Source organism: Elephas maximus, chromosome 15, assembly GCF_024166365.1.
Source record: "Elephas maximus indicus isolate mEleMax1 chromosome 15, mEleMax1 primary haplotype, whole genome shotgun sequence".
NCBI classification, from domain to species: domain Eukaryota; kingdom Metazoa; phylum Chordata; class Mammalia; order Proboscidea; family Elephantidae; genus Elephas; species Elephas maximus.
This window is the reverse complement of record NC_064833.1, coordinates 276,777-296,127: the sequence shown is the minus strand read 5'-3', so window position 1 is coordinate 296,127 and position 19,351 is coordinate 276,777. Positions and strand designations below refer to the sequence as shown.

Below are 19,351 nucleotides of genomic sequence, written 5' to 3'. Positions count from 1 at the left end.
ACTCTTCATTCAGTGTTTCAGCTTGAGAGGTTAGGAAAGGATCTAATAGTTTATTTGGCTGGGTTGCTAAAGCATGAATTATGCTGTGGCCTATGCTAAATCAAGTTGAAGGACCAGACCTGCTTTGATATACTGTAGAAGAAGGTATCCAAAGGCTTAGGGAAATTAGCGTGTTAGAGTGGATTTAACAGGTTAGACTCACAGACCCACACATGGAGTGGCCAGAGAACACACCTTTTACCACAACTGTGAGAAACAAATTTGTGACGGGAGCCCCTGCATCCTTGAAGACTGCTGTGATTGCTATTTTATGTAAGTCAGATTTCACTATGGGGACTGTCCTGACTGAATTAAGACACCTAAATACAATGGGGTTAACTGGACCCCGTGGTGGTAAGGGCCAAGTGGCAGCACTCATTCAACAAAGACAAGCCGGGTGTAGTTACGGTAATGGACAGCAGAATCAAAGCAGTAATCAGGATAGTCTCACTCATATGGACTTACGGTGTTGGCTACTTAGTCATGGTGTTCCTAGGAGTGAAACAGGGAATCTACTAAATATTTACTTGATCTGTACAAGCGGAAGTTTTCTAGGCCAAGTGAACAGCACAGTCAAATGGCCATAATAGAGTCACCACCCCTCAATCAATTTGCAGACTTGAACAAGTTTAAAGACCCACAACTCCTTGAATGAAGGGGGGGGGGTCCCCTTGAGGAAACACCCCTACTACATTGCCAAAAATGTATACTGTTAATCATTCTTCTAGCCTTCCCCAAAGGGATCTATGGCCTTTTATGAGAGTAACTATTCATTGGGAAAAAAAGAAATCAACAGACTTTTCAGAGATTACTGGATACTGGCTCTGAACTGACACTAATTCCAAGAGACCCAAAACATCACTGTGGCCCGCCAGTCAGAGTGGGGGCATATGGAGGTCGGGTTATTAATGGCATCTTATCTTATGTCCATCTCATTAGATCCAGTGGGTCCCTGGACCCATCATATAGTGATTTCCCCAGTTCCAGAATGCACAATTGGAATAGACATACTCAACAATGAGCAGAACCCCCACACTGGATTCCTGACAAGTGGACTAGGCCTGTTATGGTAGGAAAGCCAAGTGGAAGCCATTAGAACTGCCCCTGTCTAGGAAATGAGTAAACCAAAAACAATACCGCACTCCTGGAGGGATTGCAGAGATTACTGCCACCATCAAGGACTTGAAGGATGCAGGGGTGGTGATGCCCACCACATCCCCATTCAACTTGCCTATTTGGCCTGTTCAACAAACAGATGGATCTTGGAGAATGACAGTAGATTATCGAAAACTTGACCAGGTGGTGACTTCAATTGCAACTGCTGTTTCATTGCTTGAGTAAACTAATCCATCTCCTGGTACCTGGTGTGCAGCTGTCGACCTGGCCAATGCCTTTTTCTCCATATCTGTTTTGAAGGATCACCAGAACCAGTTTGCCTTCATCTGGCAAGGCCAGCAATACATCTTCACTTGCCTATCTCAGGGCTACATCAACTCTCCAGCCCTGTGTTGTAATTTAGTCTGCAGGGACCTTGATCACTGTTCCCTTCCACAAGACGTCACACTGGTCCATTACATTGAGGAGATGCTGACCGGACCTAGTAAAGAAGAAGAGTCAATGACTGTGGACTTACTTGTAAAACATTTGCATGCTAGAGGGTGGGAAATTAATCCCACAAAAATTCAGGCACCTTCCGCCTCAGTGAAATTTCTAGGGGTCCAGTAGTGTGGGGCATGTCAAGATATACCTTCTAAAGTGAAGAATAAGTTATTGCATCTGGCTGCTCCCACATCTGAAAAGGAGGCACTATGCCTAGTGGGCTTCTTTGGATATTTGAGGCAATGAGTGTGTTACTCCAACCTATCTATCAAGTGACCAGAAAAGCTGCTAGTTTTGAGTGATGGCCAGAACTAGAGAAGGCTCTGCAACAGGTTCAGGCTGTCATGCAAGCCACCCTGCCACTTGGGGCATATATCTGGCTGATCCAATGGTACTTGAAGTGGCAGTGGCAGTGGCAGTGGCAGATAGAGATGCTGTTTGGAGTCATTGGCAGGCCCCTGTTGGTGAATCACAGTGCAGATCCTTAGGATTTTGGAGCAAAGCCCTGCCATCCTCTGCAGATAACTACTCTCCTTTTGAGATACAGCTTTTGGCTTGTTACTGGGCCTTAGTAGAAACTGAACAGAACCATGGGACACCAAGTAACCATGTGGCCTGAGCTGCCCATCGTGAACTGGGTGTTGTCTGTCCAACACAGTCATAAAGTTGGACATGCACAGCAGCACTCAATCATTAAATGAAAGTAGTATATACGAGATTAGGCCCAAGCAGGACCTGAAGGCACAAGTAAGTTGCATGAGGAAGTGGCCCAAATGCCCATGGCCTCCACTCCTGTCACATTACCTTCCATCTCCCAGTCTGTACCTATGGCTTCATGGGGACTTCCTTATGATCAGTTGGCCGAAGAGAAAGCTTGTGCCAGTTTACAGATGGCTCTGAGTGATATGCAGGCACCACTCAAAAGTGGACAGTGACAGCACTACAGCCCCTTTCGGGACCTCCTTGAAGGACGGTGGTAAAGGGAAATCCTTCTAATTAAGCAGAACTTTGAGCAGTGTACCTGGTTGTTCACTTTCCTTGGAAGGAGAAATGGCCAGGTGTGCAAAAGTATACTGATTCATGGACTGTGGCCAATGTTTGCCTGGATGGTCAGGGACTTGGAAGGAACACGATTGGAAAACTGGAGCCAGGTATTTATGGGGAAGAGGTATATGGATAGACCTTTCTCAGTGGGCCAAAGAAGTGAAGATATTTGTCTCATGTGAATGCTCACCAGAGGGTGACCTCAGCAGAGGATGATTTTAACAATGAAGTGGATAGGATGATGCATTCTATGGATACCAGTCATCCTCTTTCCCTAGCCATTTCCATCACTGCCCAATGGGCTTATGAACAAAGTGGCCATGATGGCAGAGATGGAGGTTATACAACAGGCCCAGCAACATGGACTTCCACTCACCAAGGCTGACTTGGCTACAGCTAATGCTAAGTGCCCAATCTGTCATCAGCAGGGAGCAACACTGAGTCCCCGATATGGTACTGTTCATCAAGGTGATCAGCCAGCAGCCAGGTGGCAAGTTGATTACACTGGACCACTTCCGTCATGAAAAGGGCAGTGTTTTGTTCTTACCGGAACAGACACTCACTCTGGATATGGATTTGCCTTCCCTGCATGCAGTGCTTCTGCCAAAACTACCATCCTCATTCACAGTCATGGTATCCCACACAGAACTGCCTCTGATCAAGGGACTCACTTCACAGCAAATGAAGTGCAACAATGGGCCCATACTCATGGAATTCATTGGTCTTACCATGTTCCCCTTCATCCTGATGCAGCTGGCTTAATAGAATGATGAAATGGCCTTCTAAAGACACAATTATTGTGACAGCTAGGTGGCAATACCTCGCAGGGTTGGGGCAATGTTCTCCAGGAGGCTGTGTATGCTCTAAACCAGCATCTGATATATGGTGGTGTTTCTCCCATAGCCAGGATTCTTGGGTCCAGGGATCAAGGGGTGAAACAGGAGTAGCAATGCTCACTTTTACCCCTAGTGACCCACTCACAAAATTTTTGCTTCCTGTCCCCATAGCTTCATGCTCCGCAGGTCTAGAGGTGTTAGGAATGCTCCCATCTGGAGACACATCTGTGATTCCATTGAATTGGAAGCTAAGAATGCCACCTGGCCACTTTGCTCCTCATGTCCCTGGATCAACAGGCAAAGAAGGGTGTTACCATATTGGCTGGTGTGGTTGATCCTGATTACCAGGAATAAAGAAGAGTATGTCTGGAATGCAGGAGATCCCTTATGGCATCTCTTAGTACTACCATGCCCTCTGATTTAAGTCAATGGAAAACTACAGCAACCCAATCCCGACCTGACTACTAATGGCCCAGGCCCTTCAGGAATGAAGGTTTGGGTCAACCCACCAGGCAAAGAACCACAACTAGCTGAGGTGCTTGCTGAGGGCAAAGGAAATATGGAATGTGTGGTGGGAGAAGTTAGTTCTAAATACCAATTACGAGCACATGACCAGTTGCAGAAATGAGGACTGTAATTGGTATGAGTATTTTTTTCTGTGTGTGGGTGCATCTGATATTTTTATTTCCTTCACTTATAAAATATAGGGTGTGAACAGGGGTTAGTGCATTTTCAGTTTTACCTGTGTTAGTTGTACCACATTAGGTGCAAGTATGACTTTAGAACTGTCTTTATTCAGAGACTGTGTATGGTTTAAGGCGATATGGACAGGTGCCAAGCTGACAAGGAGTGGACTGTGATGGTTAAGGTTGTGTGTCGACTCGACTGGGCCGTGATCCTCAGTGGTTTGGTGGTTAGGACAAGGGGTGGACTGTGATGGTTAAGGTTGTGTGTCGACTCGACTGGGCCGTGATCCTCAGTGGTTTGGTGGTTAGGACAAGGAGTGGACTGTGATGGTTAAGGTTGTGTGTCGACTCGACTGGGCCGTGATCCTCAGTGGTTTGGTGGTTAGGACAAGGAGTGGACTGTGATGGTTAAGGTTGTGTGTCGACTCGACTGGGCCGTGATCCTCAGTGGTTTGGTGGGTAGGACAAGGAGTGGACTGTGATGGTTAAGGTTGTGTGTCGACTCGACTGGGCCGTGATCCTCAGTGGTTTGGCGGGTAGGGTGTAGTTTCACAGTCATATAATGATGTAATCCTTTCCACGATGAGATCTGATGTGATGTGATCACCTCCATGATGGGATCTGCTATTAGTAGTCAATCAGCTGAAAAAGAGTTTCCTTGGGGGTGTAGCCTGCATCCAATATAGGTGAACTTTCTGGCAAGGCTCGCTGGCTTTGTTTGCTCTGAATCCTGCAGCTGGCTCCTATTCATCTGACCTCCAGTTCTTGGGCCTTGAGCTAGCAGCTTGCCTGCTGATCTTGGGATTTGTCAGCCTTCATGGTCTGGACATTGGGTTAGCAGCCCCTGCAGCTATATGAGTTGTGAGAATCCTCTAGCCTGACCCATAGACTTGGGACTTTTCAGCCTTTACAACCACATAAGCCATTTCCTTGATAAAAATATCTCTCTACATAGGTATATAGACGCTTCACTGGTTTTTATTCTCTAGAGAAGCCACACCCCAACAGTCCTTGTACCCCCGAATGCCTTCTTCCTCTCCAACTGCCCAGACCTCAAGGAGCTCAGGTTAGAAAACCTGAGGACTTTTCTTTGAATCCTCCTCTTCTCTGTCATCTACCTCATCCAATCAATAACCAAGTCCTGTCTCTCCAAGTACCTCTATTGGCCTCTATCTCTCTTCATCTCGTCCACCTCCATTTTGGTCCAAGTGACCATCATTCTTCCCTGGACTTTTGCCATAGATTCCTAACTAGTCTGCTGATATTCATATTGCCTGCCACCCCCTCCAACATGACCTTTTCCCCACCCAGAGGCCAGAGTGATCTTTCAAAACCCAAATCTGATTTTGTTACCACACAGACCCTCCCATGATGGTGCCTGCCTTCCCCCGCCCCTCAACCAACACCATACCACCACACATAAACTACATTCCTCATTGCCCTTAGGATAAAGCTGTAATCTTTAATATGGCCAGCCTTTCACAATATTGTAGCACTTGCAATTATTTATTTATCGTGTCTCCCTTCATTCCACGGGGAAGGGGCGACAGTTTTATTCACCACTGTACCCGAGTCGGAAACTCTGGTGACTCAAAATGTCGGCAGTTCAAATCCACGAGGTGCTCCTTGGAAACCCAATTGGGCAGTTCTACTCTGTCCTATAGGGTCGCTATGAGTCGGAATTGACTCAACGGCTATGGGTTTTTTTGTTTGGTACCTGAGTCAAGCACAGGCCTGAGAAAAAATAACTGCTATATGAAGTCTTGAATCTGGATTGAAAACCAGGAGAAGATGCAGGAACACTTCCTGTGACTTTGCTTTGTTTTTCCCATCATGCTTGTGGAGGATGGAAGGGGCGGGGCCATGAGGAACCCTAGGGTCAGAGGTCTTCCAGGCATCCTTAGGTTACCAGAGAGCAAAGGCACAGACCTGGCTCCAGGCAACTCCTTCCAGTGGCTCTGGCGGTGGCCCACGTGGGGTGGGCTGGGTCCAGCAGGGTGAACCTAGCAGGTTTAAGGTTCTCACAGTGGTTCGGATTAAACCATTGTATTAAAAAGGGCTTAAAACTGGTGAACCAGTTTTACTGGTTCACTCACGGCCAATGAAGCAAAATGGGAACAAACCTGAAAATTTTTTAAATTTGAGTGAAGCAGAATGTGAAATATGAATCAAAGCCCTGGAATTGGAAACCCAGAAGAGGCATGCTGAGCCTTTTCAGAACCCTGATGTGGAAGATTGGATTACTGCCAGGACTGTGGAGGGCAACACACATTCAAAGCATCTCTGTATCCATAAAAACCCAAAAAACCAAGCCACCCAGTGCCGTCGAGTTGATTCTGACTCATAGCGACTCTATAGGACAGAGTAGAACTGCCCCATAGAGTTTCCAAGGAGTGCCTGGTGGATTCAAACTGCCGACCCTTTGGTTAGCAGCCATAGCTCTTAACCACTATGCCATCACGGTTTCCCTTTGTACCCATGGAGGCTGTAAAAAGGTTAAGGCCCCCAGAGCTGCCATAGCATCAGTTCTCAAGCTTGAAGCTCTACTTTTGTTTTCATTTCATTTTTAGCCCCTGGTTGTTCACTTTTTTCTTGGTGCTTACCCATGAGTTTTTCTACTAACATCTTCAGTCCCAGGTTCCCCCAAAGGTAAAGGCCAAGTGTTAGAGAGGCTATTAGAGCTGCCCACAAGCCCTTCCAAGGGCTAATGCTGCCACCACACACAAACATTAGCTATGGAGCACTCCAGCAGCTTAGGAAGGGAAAAGTTTTAATTTACCCAGTATACTTTGTGAACAAAATGCAAGCAGAAACACATAGTGCTTTCACAAAGTGCTTTCACAACACTGCTTTCCTTCCCATCTTTCCTACTCCCAACCTTTCTCCTTTCTTTCTTCCCAAACATGTCTTGAGCACTGTTACGGATTGAATTGCATCCCTCAAAAATATGTGTCGTAAATCCAAACAAGTGGTTCTGTACTCAAGAATTTTAGCAATATAACAGAAGAGACAGAATATAAGCAGATGAAATAAGTGGAGCAAATCACGGAACAAACTTCAAACCAAATGTAAAAGTAACCTCACATTCCACAAGAAAACACAGTAAGTGTAGAAAAAAGGGTAGAGCAGAGATTAACTAAGGAAGCCCCTTGAAGTGGGTGATACTTGAGTTGGGCCAGGAGTGAATAGGAGTGGATTAGAAAAAAGGCTCTTTGAAGTAGAGGTTCGGAACTGAAAATCAGGATTTTAGAGGTCATAGGGCCCACAGATATGAACTAGTCCGGTGCTTTTCAAACTTTCCAGTAAAACTCTTTAAACAGGATCTTATTGTCCAACATATGTAGGACTGTGTTATGGATTAAATTGCGTCCTCCCAAAATATGTGTTGAAATCCTAACCCTTGTACCTGTAAATAGGACTCTGTTCGGATTCAGTGTTTTCTTTTGTTATGTAAATGAGACTACACCAGAGTAGGATGGATACTAACCCAAATCACTTCTGAGGTATAAAAAGAGCAGAAAAGACACAAAGACACACACAAGGGTGAAAGGAAGACAGGTGCCTCTACAAGCCCCTGAATGCCAAGGATTGCTGGCAGTTACTAGAAGCTGAAATAGACAGGAGGGACCTTCCCTTACAGCCCACGCCCTGAATTCAGGCTTCTAGCATACTGAGCTGTGAGCAAATAAATTTCTGTTCTTTAAAGCTACCCATTTGTGGGTATTTCTCTTACGGCAGCACAAGGTAACTAGGACAGATTGCAAGTGGGTAAGCTCAGCTACAGACCTGGGCTTAGATAGCAAAGAGGTGAGGGTGGAGGTATATCAGATAGAGTAGAAATTGTACTGGTGAGCTCACTTTTCATGCATTACATTCATTCATCATGTGTATCTGAATATGGCCTCTGTTGTGGATTGAATTGTGTCCCCCAAAATATGTGTCAGCTTGGCTAGGCCATGATTCCCAGTATTGTGTGGTTGTCTTCCATTTTGTGATCTGATGTGATTATCCTATGTGTTGTGAATCCTACCCTCTACACGTATGGCTATGATCCTATTTGGGAGTGAGTTGTCTGTTATGTTAATGAGGTAGGGCACAGTCTAGAGGATTAAGTTGTATCTTGGGTCAATTTCTTGCGAGATATAAAAGATATAAGTGAGCAGAGAGGAGCGGGACCTCCTACCACCAAGAAAGAAGAGCTGGGAGCAGAGCATGTCCTTTGTACCTGGGGTCCCTGCGCTGGGAAACTCCTAGACCCAGGGGAAGACTGATAACAAGGATCTTCCCGCAGAGCCAACAGAGAAAGCCTTCCCCTGGGGCTGGCACCCTGAATTTGGACTCCTAGCCTCCTAAACTGTGAGCGAATAAATTTCTATTTGTTAAAGCCAGCCACTTGTGTTATTTCTGTTATAGTAGCACTAGGTAACTAAGACGGTGCCACACTGGCCACCTTCTAAATAACTATAGCCTTCGCACAGATGAGATTATTTTCCAGAATGAATCCTCTCGTGTTTACTTTCACATTTAAAATTGAGTCATCTGTGATGTTTATTTTGCTTTGCCAGTAATATTTAGACTTTCTTATTTACTTTCATTGCACCACAGATCACCTGTACAACAAAAACGGAACATAGTCGTGTCCATACAACAAAAGAGGGGAAAATGGCTGAATCATTCCCATATTTATCATATTAAAGATGTCTTTCTCAGAAAATCTTTTTGATAATGAATAAAGTATCTTCCAGACTTGTCACTTAAAGGGGGTTTCTCCCCAGCTTTGCTGGTGTAGTATAAGCTGGGAGCTCTGGCTGAAGGCTTTCCCACACATGGAACAATGATAAGGTTTTTCACTAGTCTGGGTTACCTGGTGTTGAATAAGGGTTGAACCCCAACTGAAGGCTTTTCCATGTTCATGACATTTTTTGGGTTTCTCCCCAGGATGAATTTCCTGATGTTCAGTGGGCTGTGATGTGGGCCTGAAAATTTTTCCACATTCACTACATGCTAAGAATTTCTCTTCAATATGAATGTTCCAGCACAGAACAAGGTTTGTGCTGTGGCTAAAGGCTCTTTCATGTTCATCGCACACACAGAATTTCTCTACAATGTGGGTTGATCCACGTGGTACAAAGCTGGGGCCACGAACAAAGGCTAGGCCACATTTCCTGCAGTCACTAGGCTTCTCTCCAGTGTGGATTCTCTGATGCTGAGTGAGGGTTGACCTCCGGCTGAAGGCCTTCCCACAATTACCACACTCATAGGGTTTCTCTCCAGTGTGAACCCTCTGGTGTAGGGCGAGTTGTGAGCTCTGACTGAAGGCTTTCCCACAGTCAATGCACTGATATGGTTTCTCTCCAGTGTGAACCCTTTGATGCTGGACAAGAGTTGAACTCCGACTGAAGGCTTTGCCACATTCATTACAAACATAGGGTTTTTCTCCAGTGTGAATCCTTAGGTGCTCAGTAAGGTGAGAGTTAAAGCCAAAGGCTCTGCCACATTCATTACATACATACGGTTTCTCTCCGGTGTGAATCCTATGATGGAGAAAAAGGCTTGAGCTTTGACTGAAGGCCTTCCCACACTGTTTGCATTTATGGGGTTTCTCTCCAGTGTGGATTCTCTGATGTTGAATAAGGCTTGAACTTCGGCTGAAGGCCTTCCCACATTGAGTACACTGATGAGGCCTCTCTCCGGTGTGAATTCTCTGATGCTGTGTTAACTGTGGGCTCTGGCTGAAGGCTCTTCCACACACATTACATTTGTAAGGTTTTTCTCCTGTGTGAATGACACGATGTTGAATAAGAGTTGAGCTTCGACTGAAAGCCTTCCCACACTCACTACACCCAAAAGGTTTTTCTCCAGTATGAATTCTCCGGTGAAGAAGGAGATGGGTATTGAGCCCAAAAGTTTTCCCACATTCATTACATTTAAATGGTTTATTTCCAGTGTGAACTCGACGATGCAGAATCAGGTTTGAGCTGTGACTAAAGGCTCGCCCACACTGAACACATTTATAAGGTTTTTCCCCAGTATGACTTCTCTGATGTCTACTTAGGTCTGAGTTATACTTGAAGGTTTTGCTGCACACATCACATTTAAAGACTCTCTCCTCTGTTTTATTTCTTTGAGGTCTGACTGCATTTTGGTTCAGGTTCAAATTTTTATCAAACATACTACATTCCTGGGTTTGTTCTCCTGGAGATCTCTTCTTATGCATGACTGCTGTTTCTCTAACTCTCTTGTGAAGATTGGGTTTCTGTCCAACAGAACTTCCCAGATGCCCTTCTAGTTTACCCACACACCAAGCTTCCTGCATCTTGGATGCCTGCAGATTACCCCTTGAGAATCTACTTGATCTCAATTCTGTAGTGTTTACTTCTTCAGAACATTTCTGGTTTCGAATGGATAGTTCTTTCTCAGTTCCAATCTCAGAATCTGTTAAATAAAAGCATAAGTGAATTACTAGAAAATGTTCCATCAGAAATAATATCCATATGTGTTAAAAGCTCCCATGAATCATTATGCAAAAGCTAGACACTCCAATAGAAAAATGGGTCACAGGCAGAATTCAGAAGTACAGATGGCCAATCAACAGAATAAAAATACTCAAGCTCATTAGTAATCAAAGAAATCAAAGTAGAACAAATTATGACTTTTCACCTATCAAAGTGACAAATTTATACATTCAACAGATATTTTGAAGGCCAGATTCAATGCTAGGTCAGAAATATATCATTTAGGAAGACAAATATAGTCTCTGACCTCATGAAGCTTATATTCTATTCAGATAGACAAATATTTAAGCAAGTTAATTTTTTAAAAAGCATGATAAATCTTGTGATACAGAGACATGAGAATACATCATGGGATTCCAACATATCTATGGGGCCAGAGAAGGCCTCCGGGAGGAAGTGAAATTTAAGCTAAAACCTGAAGATGAAATAAGTTAGCAACAGCAGACACGCAGGACTGGATGCATGACAGAATTAGCCAAGTTCAAGAATGAAAAGAATTCCATTGCACCTCAGCTAATGCAAGAAGCACAAGGAAGAGAATGGAGAGGAGTGGGGGTGGGGTGCGGGGAGAGACAGATCATGGAAGGCACTACAAAATGGTCACGAAGTTTAGACTGTATTCCAATACTTAAAAAATAATAACGCTCAATGATGCTGAGAATCTAAAGAAAATCATTGTCATATAATGCTGGTGGAATTATTAATATGATTTTTTTTAAAGAGAAGGTTAGTAATATGTACCACAAAAATTAGTATTTTACATGCCCTTTGTCCTCAAATTATCCTTCTAGGGATTTCTCCTAAGGGGATAGTCATATGCACAAAGAAATTACTTCTGTGACAGTTACTGAAGAGCTCTTTTAATCAGAAATGGGTCTATATCATCGTAAAGAAACAAAAAACAACCCAGGTGTCCAAAAATAGGGGATTATTTAAACCAATTATAGATGTCTCATGTAATGGAATAGCATTCTGCCATTAAAATCATATAAGAATCAATACATAATTACATATTAAAATGATATAATAGAAAAACCTATAATAAATTAAATATTAAAAATACCACTCTTAGAGGACTAGGAACAGAAGGAAATTCTCTTAATATAATATGGGGTGAGTATCTACAAAAACACCTTGTTACGGATTGATTCGTATCCTTAAAAAAATACATGTTCAAGACTTAACCCCATTACGTCTGAATGTGACTTTATTTGGAAATAGTATCTTTGCAGATGTAATCGGTTAAGTTAGTATGAGGTCATACCGGAGTAGGTTGGATCCTAATACAATATGACTGGTGTCCTTCTAAGAAGAGGAGAAGTGACACAGAGACTCAAAAAGAGACGGAAGAAAGACAGTCATGTGACGAAGGATGTAGAGATGGAAGGTAAGCTGCCACAAGCCAAGGACCTCCTAGGGCTACCTGAAGAAAGGAAGAGGCAGCAATGAAGGACCCTACCCTAGAGGGGTTGGAGGGAACAGAACCCTGCCAAGACTTTGATTTGGTACTTCTAGCCTCCAGAACTGTGAGTGAACACATTTCTGTTGTTTTAAGCCATCCAGTTTGTAGTCCTTTGTTGTAGCAGCCACAGGAAACTAACATATATCCACAACAAACATTATGCTCCATGATGAATGTGGAAAGCTTCCTTTTGAGTTTGGGTTTGCCTGCCATCGCTGCTTCTGTTCAACTTTGGGCTCAGTGTCCTAGCCAGAGCAGTAAGACAACAGAAAGAAATAAAGCGTATAAGAATTAGAAAGGATGAAACAAAATCATCATTCGCAGAAAATAAAAAATAATCTACAAGTATTAGAATTAATAAGAATTTATCAAGGTTGCTCAATACAAAATCAAAATATTAATTACATTTCTATATACAAACAGAAACAAATAGCTAGAAAATTACAGTTAAAAAATACCTTTTAAATTAAACCCAGAAAACTACCCAAATACCCCATCAACAGTAGAGTGGATAAATAAATTGTCGCACAGCTGTGCAATGGAGTATCATACAACAATGAGAATGAATGGACTACAACCACACACAACATGGTTGAAATCTCACAAATGTAATTTTAGTGAAAGAAGCTGTCATGGATTGAATTATGTCCCCTAAAAAATCTGTGTATCAACTTGGTTAGGCCATGTGTGGTTGTCTTCCATTTTGTGATTGTAATTTTATGCTGAGAGGATTAGGGTGGGATTGTAACACTACCCTTACTCAGGTCACCTCCCTGATCCAAGGCAAACAGAATTTCCGCAGGGTGTGGCCTGCACCACCTTTTATCCCTCAAGGGATAAAAGGAAACAGAAGCAAGCAGAGATTTGGGGACCTCATACCACCAAGAAAGTAGCACCAGGAGCACAGCGTGTCCTTTGGACACAGGGTCCCTGCACCTGAGAAGCTCCTTGACCATGGGAAGATTGAGGACAAGGACCTTCCTCCAGAGCCGACAGAGAGAGAAAGCCTTCCCCCGGAGCAGATGCCCTGAATTTAGATAGCCTACTTTACTGTGAGGGAATAAATTTCTCTTTGTTAAAGCCATCCACTTGTGGTACTTTTGTTATAGCAGCAGCAGATGACTAAGACAGAAGCCATATAAATGGAATAATACAACTTACACAAAACAGCATAAGTTGTATTATTCCATTTATATGAAGTTCAAAACCAGGAAAAATTCAGTAGTTACCTCTAGGGGCAATAGTGATTGGAGGGGATACAATGAGGGCTTCTGTAGTGCTGATAATGTTCTGTTTCTTAGTCTGAGCACTGGTTACGTGGCTGGGTTCAGTTTTTTAAAGTTTAGTAAGCACAAAATCATTTGTGTGCTTTTACATATTGTATTACATTTCAACAAAAAGCATTTTTAAAGAAAAATTAATATAACACCCTGGCTATAATATAAAGGAAAAATAAAGGTAATTTACAAAATACCTAGGAATAAATCTAACCAAAGAAATAAAAGACTTCCTTGCAGAAAACACACTACAGTGAAACCTGTGAGAGCCGGAACTTGATGGAACTGCATTGTTTTTCTGGGTCTCGCAAGTTTTCTGCCTTTGACAGGGAGCTGTCTTGCCACTTTTTATCACTTGTTTTAATGGAAAATATTTAAGTTTTCCTTCTCTGACAGGCTTCTGGCTTTCGCAGGTTTTACTGTACATTATTGAGTAAAGCTTCCGGCTTTCACAGGTTTTACTGTACATTATTGAGTAAAATTAAGGAAGACCTAAGTAAATGAAGAGATATAACACGATCATGAATTGGGATATTCAGATTGTAAAGACAGCCCTTTCTCTCCAAACGGATTTACTGCAACTGCAATCAAATCCCAACCATTTTTTTTTTTTTTTATCAAGCTGATTCTAAAATCAATGTGGAAATGCAAAGGGTCAAGAACAGGCAAGATACCATTCAAGACAAGCAACAAGGTGGGAAGACTTGCTCTGCTGGATATCAAGACTTCTTATAAAGCTACCGCATTGCTGACAGTGATCCAAGAGGGCCAAACAGACGATGGGAGAGGAAAAAATACATGTATGGACTTGCATGTTTGTGGGCACACATGCATGTAGGTATGTTTGAGCTTGAGAAGGAATGTGTATATTCTTCTCACTGGAAAGAGAAGGGGTCTTCTGCTCCCCTCTTTATGACAGAGTGTACAGGAGTGAAGGCTTTGGGGTTCTTTCTCTACAAACTGGGTCAGCGGGATACAGCAGTAGTGGTGGGGGCTGGGCAGCCACTGGGCCACTTTTCTTGTTGAAGAGGACAACTGAGAGTAGTTAAAAACACGGACTCTGAAATCGTACTGCCTGAGTTTGTGGCAGCTGCACCCAGGGGGAGCCAAGGCAAATACTTAACTACTTTAAGCCTCACTTCTCTCATCTGAAAATAGGTAGCAATAGCTTTCTTTTAAAATGTTATGTAAATATATTTGAAAACTTTGGTATTAAACAATGTTGTTGTTGTTAGATGCCATCAAGTCAGTTCTGACTTACAGCGAAGCTACGCACAACAGAACAAAACACTGCCCAGACTTAGACTTACACCATCTTCACAAACATTATGCTTGAGTCCATTGTTGCAGCCACTGTGTCAATCCATCTTGTTGAGGGTCTTCCTCTTTTCACTAACCCTCTACTCTACCAATCATGATGTCCTTCTCAGAGACTGGTCCCTCCTGATAACATGTCCAAAGTATGTGAGATGAAGTCTCACCATGCTTGCTTCTAAGGAGCATTCTGATTGTACTTCTTCCAACACAGATTTGTTTGTTCTTTTAGCAGTCCCTGGTATATTCAATGTTCTTTGCCAACACCACAATTTAAAGGGATCAATTCTTCTTCAGTCTTCCTTAATCACTGTTCAGCTTTCGCATACATAGGACACTAAGGCTTGGGTCAGGCACAGGTTAGTCTTCAAGGTGACATCTTTGCTTTTCAATACTTTAAAGAGGTCCTTTGCAGCAGATTTGCCCAATGCAATGCATTTTTTGATTTCTTGACTGCTGGTTCCATGGGTGTTGAGTGTGGTCCAAGTAAAATGAAATCATTAGCAACTTCAATCTTTTCTCAGTTTATCATGATGTTGCTTATTGGTCCAGTTGTGAGGATTTTTGTTTTATGTTGAAGTGTAATCCATACTGAAGGCTGTGGTCGTTGATCTTCATCAATAAGTACTTCAAGTCTTCATTACTTTCAGCAAGAAAGGTTGTGTCATCTGCATAACACAGGTTGTTAATGAGTCTTCCTCCAATCCTGAAGCCCCGTTCTTCATACAGTCCAGCTTCTCGGATTATTTGCTCAGCATACAGATTGAATAAGTATGATGAAAGGATACAACCCTGATGCACACCCTTCTTGACTTTACACTAGGCAGTATCCCCGTGTTCTGTTTGAACGGTGGCCTCTTAATCCATGTGCAGGTTCCTCATGAGCACAGTTAAATGTTCTGGAATTTCCATTCTTCACAATATTGTCCATAAATTGTTATGATTCACACAGTCGAATGCCTTTGCATAGTCAATAAAACACAGGTAAACATCTTTCTGGTATTCTCTGCCTTCAGCCAGGATCCATCTGACATCAGCAATGATATCCCTGGTTCCACGTCCTCTTCTGAATCTGGCTTGAATTTCTGGCAGTTCCCTGTCGATATACTGCTGCAGTCACTTTTGAATTACCTTCAGCAAAATTTTACTTACGTGTGATATTAATGATATTGTTTTATAATATCCCCATTAGGTTCGATCACCTTTCTTGGGAATAGGCATAAATACAGATCTCTTCCACTCAGTTGGCCAGGTAGCTGTCTTCCAAATTTCTTGGCATAGATGACTGAACACTTCTAGCAGTGCACTGGTTTGTTGAAACATCTCAATTGATATTTCATCAATTCCTGGAGCCTTGTTTTTGTTTATTGATTGTGTTTTAAGTGAAAGTTTACAAATCAAGTCAGTCTTTCATACAAAAACTTATACACACCTTGCTATGTTCTCTTAGCTGCTCTCCCCCTAATAAGACAGCATACTCCTCCACTCCACCCTGTATTTCCCATGTCCATTCAACCAGCTCCTGTCCCCCTCTGGCTTCTCGTCTCACCTCCAGACAGGAGCTGCTCACATAGTTTCAGGTGTCTACTTGAGCCAAGAAGATCACTCTTCACCAGTTATCATTTTCTGTCTTACAGTCCAGTCCAATTCCTGTCTGAAGAGTTGGCATCAGGAATGGCTCTGTCTTGGGCTAACAGAGGGTCTGAGGACAATGACTTCTGGGGTCCCTCCAGTCTCATTCAGACCATTAAGTCTGGTCTTTTTACAAGAATTTGAAGTCTACATCCCACTGTTCTCCTGCTCCATCCAGGATTCACTGTTGTGTTCCCTTTAAAGGCAGTCATCGGTGGTAGCCAGAGACCGTCTAGTTCTTCTGGTCTTAGACTGATGTAGTCTCTGGCTTACGTGGCCCTTTCTGTCTCTTGGGGTCATCTTTACCTTATGCCTTTGGTGTTCTTCATTCTCCTTTGCTCTAGGTGGGCTGAGACCAATTGATGCATCTTAGATTGGAGCCTTGTTTTTTGCCAATGCCTTCGGTGCAGTTTGGATATCTTCCTCCAGTACCATTGGTTCCTGATCATATGCTACCTCCTGAAATGGTTGAACATTGGCCAATTCTTTTTGGTATAGTGACTCCATCTTCTTTTGATGTTTCCTGTATCACTTAACATTTACCCCACAGAATCCTTCAATATTGCAACTGGAGGCTTGAATTTTTTCTTCAGTTCTTTCAGCTTGAGAAATACTGAACATGTTCTTCCCTTTTCGTTTTCTATCTCCAGGTCTTTGCACATCTCATTATAATACTTTAATTTGTCTTCCCAAGCTGTCCTTTGAAATCTTCTGTTCAGCTGTTTTACTTCATTTCTTCTATGTGCTTTAGCTACTCGATGTTCAAGAGCAAGTTTCGGAGACTCTTCTGACATCCATTTTGGTCTTCTCTTTCTTTTTTTTTCTTTCCTGTCTTTTTAGTGACCTCTTGCTTTCTTCATTTATGATGACCTTGATGTCATTCCACAACTCATCTGTCTTCAGTCATTAGTGTTCAATGCATCAAATCTATTGTTGAGATGGTTTCTAAATTCAGGTGGGATATACTCAAGGTCGTACTTTGGCTCTCATGCACTTGTTCTAATTTTCTTCAGTTTCAACTTGAACTTGCATATGAGCAGTTGATAGTCTTTTCTGCAGTTGGCTCCTGGCCTTGATATTAGATAATAATACAATACAAGAAGATGAGATTATGAAGAAAGCGAAAAGACAACCTACAGAATGGGAAAAAATATTTGCAAATCATATAGCTGATAAGGGTCTAGCCAGAATATGAACTCTCACAACTCAACAACAAAAGGCAAACAGCCAATTAAAAAAGTGGGCAAAAGACTCAAATAGACATTTCTCCAAAGAAGGTATACAAATGGCCAACAACACATGAAAAAAAGATGCGCAACATCATTACCAGTAGGAAAACACAAATCAAAACCACTATGAGATACCACTTCACGCTCCCTAGGATGGTAATAATAATAATAGTAATAGAAAACAATGTGTTAGCAAAGATATGGAGACATCGGAACTCTCCTCCATTGCTGGTGGGAATATAAAATGGTTCAGTTGGAGTGGACAACAGTTTGGCGGTTCTTCATTAAACATGGAATTACCCTATGATCCAGAAATTCCACTCCTAGATATATACCCCAGGGAATTGAAAACAGACTCAAACAAGTACATATACACACAAGTTCGCTGCAGCACTATTCATAATCGCCAAAAGGCAGACACAACTCAAATGTCCATCTACAGATAAGCAGATAAACAAATTGTGATATATGTACACAATGGAATATTATTCAGCCATAAAAAAGAAGTACTGATACATGCTAAAACCTGGAAAAACCTCAAAAATATTATGTTAAGTGAATGAAGCCATTTACATGAAACGTCCAGAATAGGAAAATCCCTGGAGACAGAAAGCAGATTGGTGGTTGTCAGAGGCTGAGGAGAGGAATGGGCAGTAACTGCTCAACAGGTAAGGCGCTTCCTTTGGGGGTGATAAAAATGTTCGGGAACTAGGCAGAGGTGACTGTTGCACAACATTGTCAATGTACTAAATGCCATTCAATTGTTCATTTTCAAGTGGTTAATTTTGTATTACGTGAATCTCGCCTCAATAAAAGGAAAAAATTGATGTTTCTCAATTTCAAAGTGTCATTACCTGAAACTCTAGATTAAAACCATGAAAACTCTTATGGAAAATTAAGTACTGTCTTTGTTTTTTAAGCCTGTGGTAACGGCACCCAATATAAAAATGAAATAGAGATGAAACATTTTAATCCATACGAAGATTTGGATTTTTTATACCAAAATTGCTAAAGCTGCTTTTATTTCTTAAACTAGTCTTGCTAATAATAAATGATCCTTATATAAGCTGAGATTAATGTATGAAAATGCAATGTGAACGTGGGTTACAACTAAAATGTGCAAAGTCTACAAAAACCAGAAGTACTCTTTATAAATGGACTCTGATTACATGTAGATCCTCAAAGTAACATAATATTATAATTAAAAAATTATATATTACCTTATATAATATTATATATATTATATAGACCTATAAAATTTTTGCATTTAATCTTTCTCAGTACAAGTTAAAGGTATGATGTTTCTCTGATGGAAGTTAATGTTAATTTTGCATTATATTTTGCCAGTAATGTGGGTTTTTTTTTTCTGTCACTCTTAAGTGATTAGGGAATATTAAGACTATTTTGAAATTGAGGTAGTAAATACCTATGTTAAACAGGTTAACAGGTATATAAAGATTTTTAAAAGTAGAGATTAACCCGAAAGCTTCCTTCTATAAAAGTTAAAAGAGAAATTTGAAAAAGACTAAAAAATTTTCACGTCATTTCCCCTATATTTTCTTTCTGGTAATCATAGAGAATTCCCGTTGAACACTAGATATCCTCCCCGATGGCTCCCACTAATGCAAATCAGAATTTAAAAATACATCTTGTCTCACACTGTCAAAAGCATTCTACATTTTCGCCTTTCTGATTGGAAGCACCATATTACACTCAGG

General features: G+C 41.9%; 1 protein-coding gene across 3 annotated transcripts in view; it reads right to left on the bottom strand.

Moving 5' to 3' along the window:
* ZNF251 (zinc finger protein 251) overlaps positions 1 to 19,351 on the bottom strand; it is a 66,084-nt gene that overhangs the window by 27,032 nt on the left and 19,701 nt on the right. For 2 of the 3 annotated variants that reach the window (XM_049854390.1, XM_049854391.1), the window contains one exon: positions 4,235 to 10,639. The exons of the other annotated variant lie outside the window; for it this stretch is intronic. In XM_049854390.1, coding sequence (XP_049710347.1) covers positions 8,955 to 10,639 — 1,685 coding nt within the window. In that variant the 3' untranslated portion in view covers positions 4,235 to 8,954. Of the gene's footprint in view, positions 1 to 4,234; positions 10,640 to 19,351 lie in introns of those variants that run through there. 3 annotated transcript variants of the gene reach the window in all.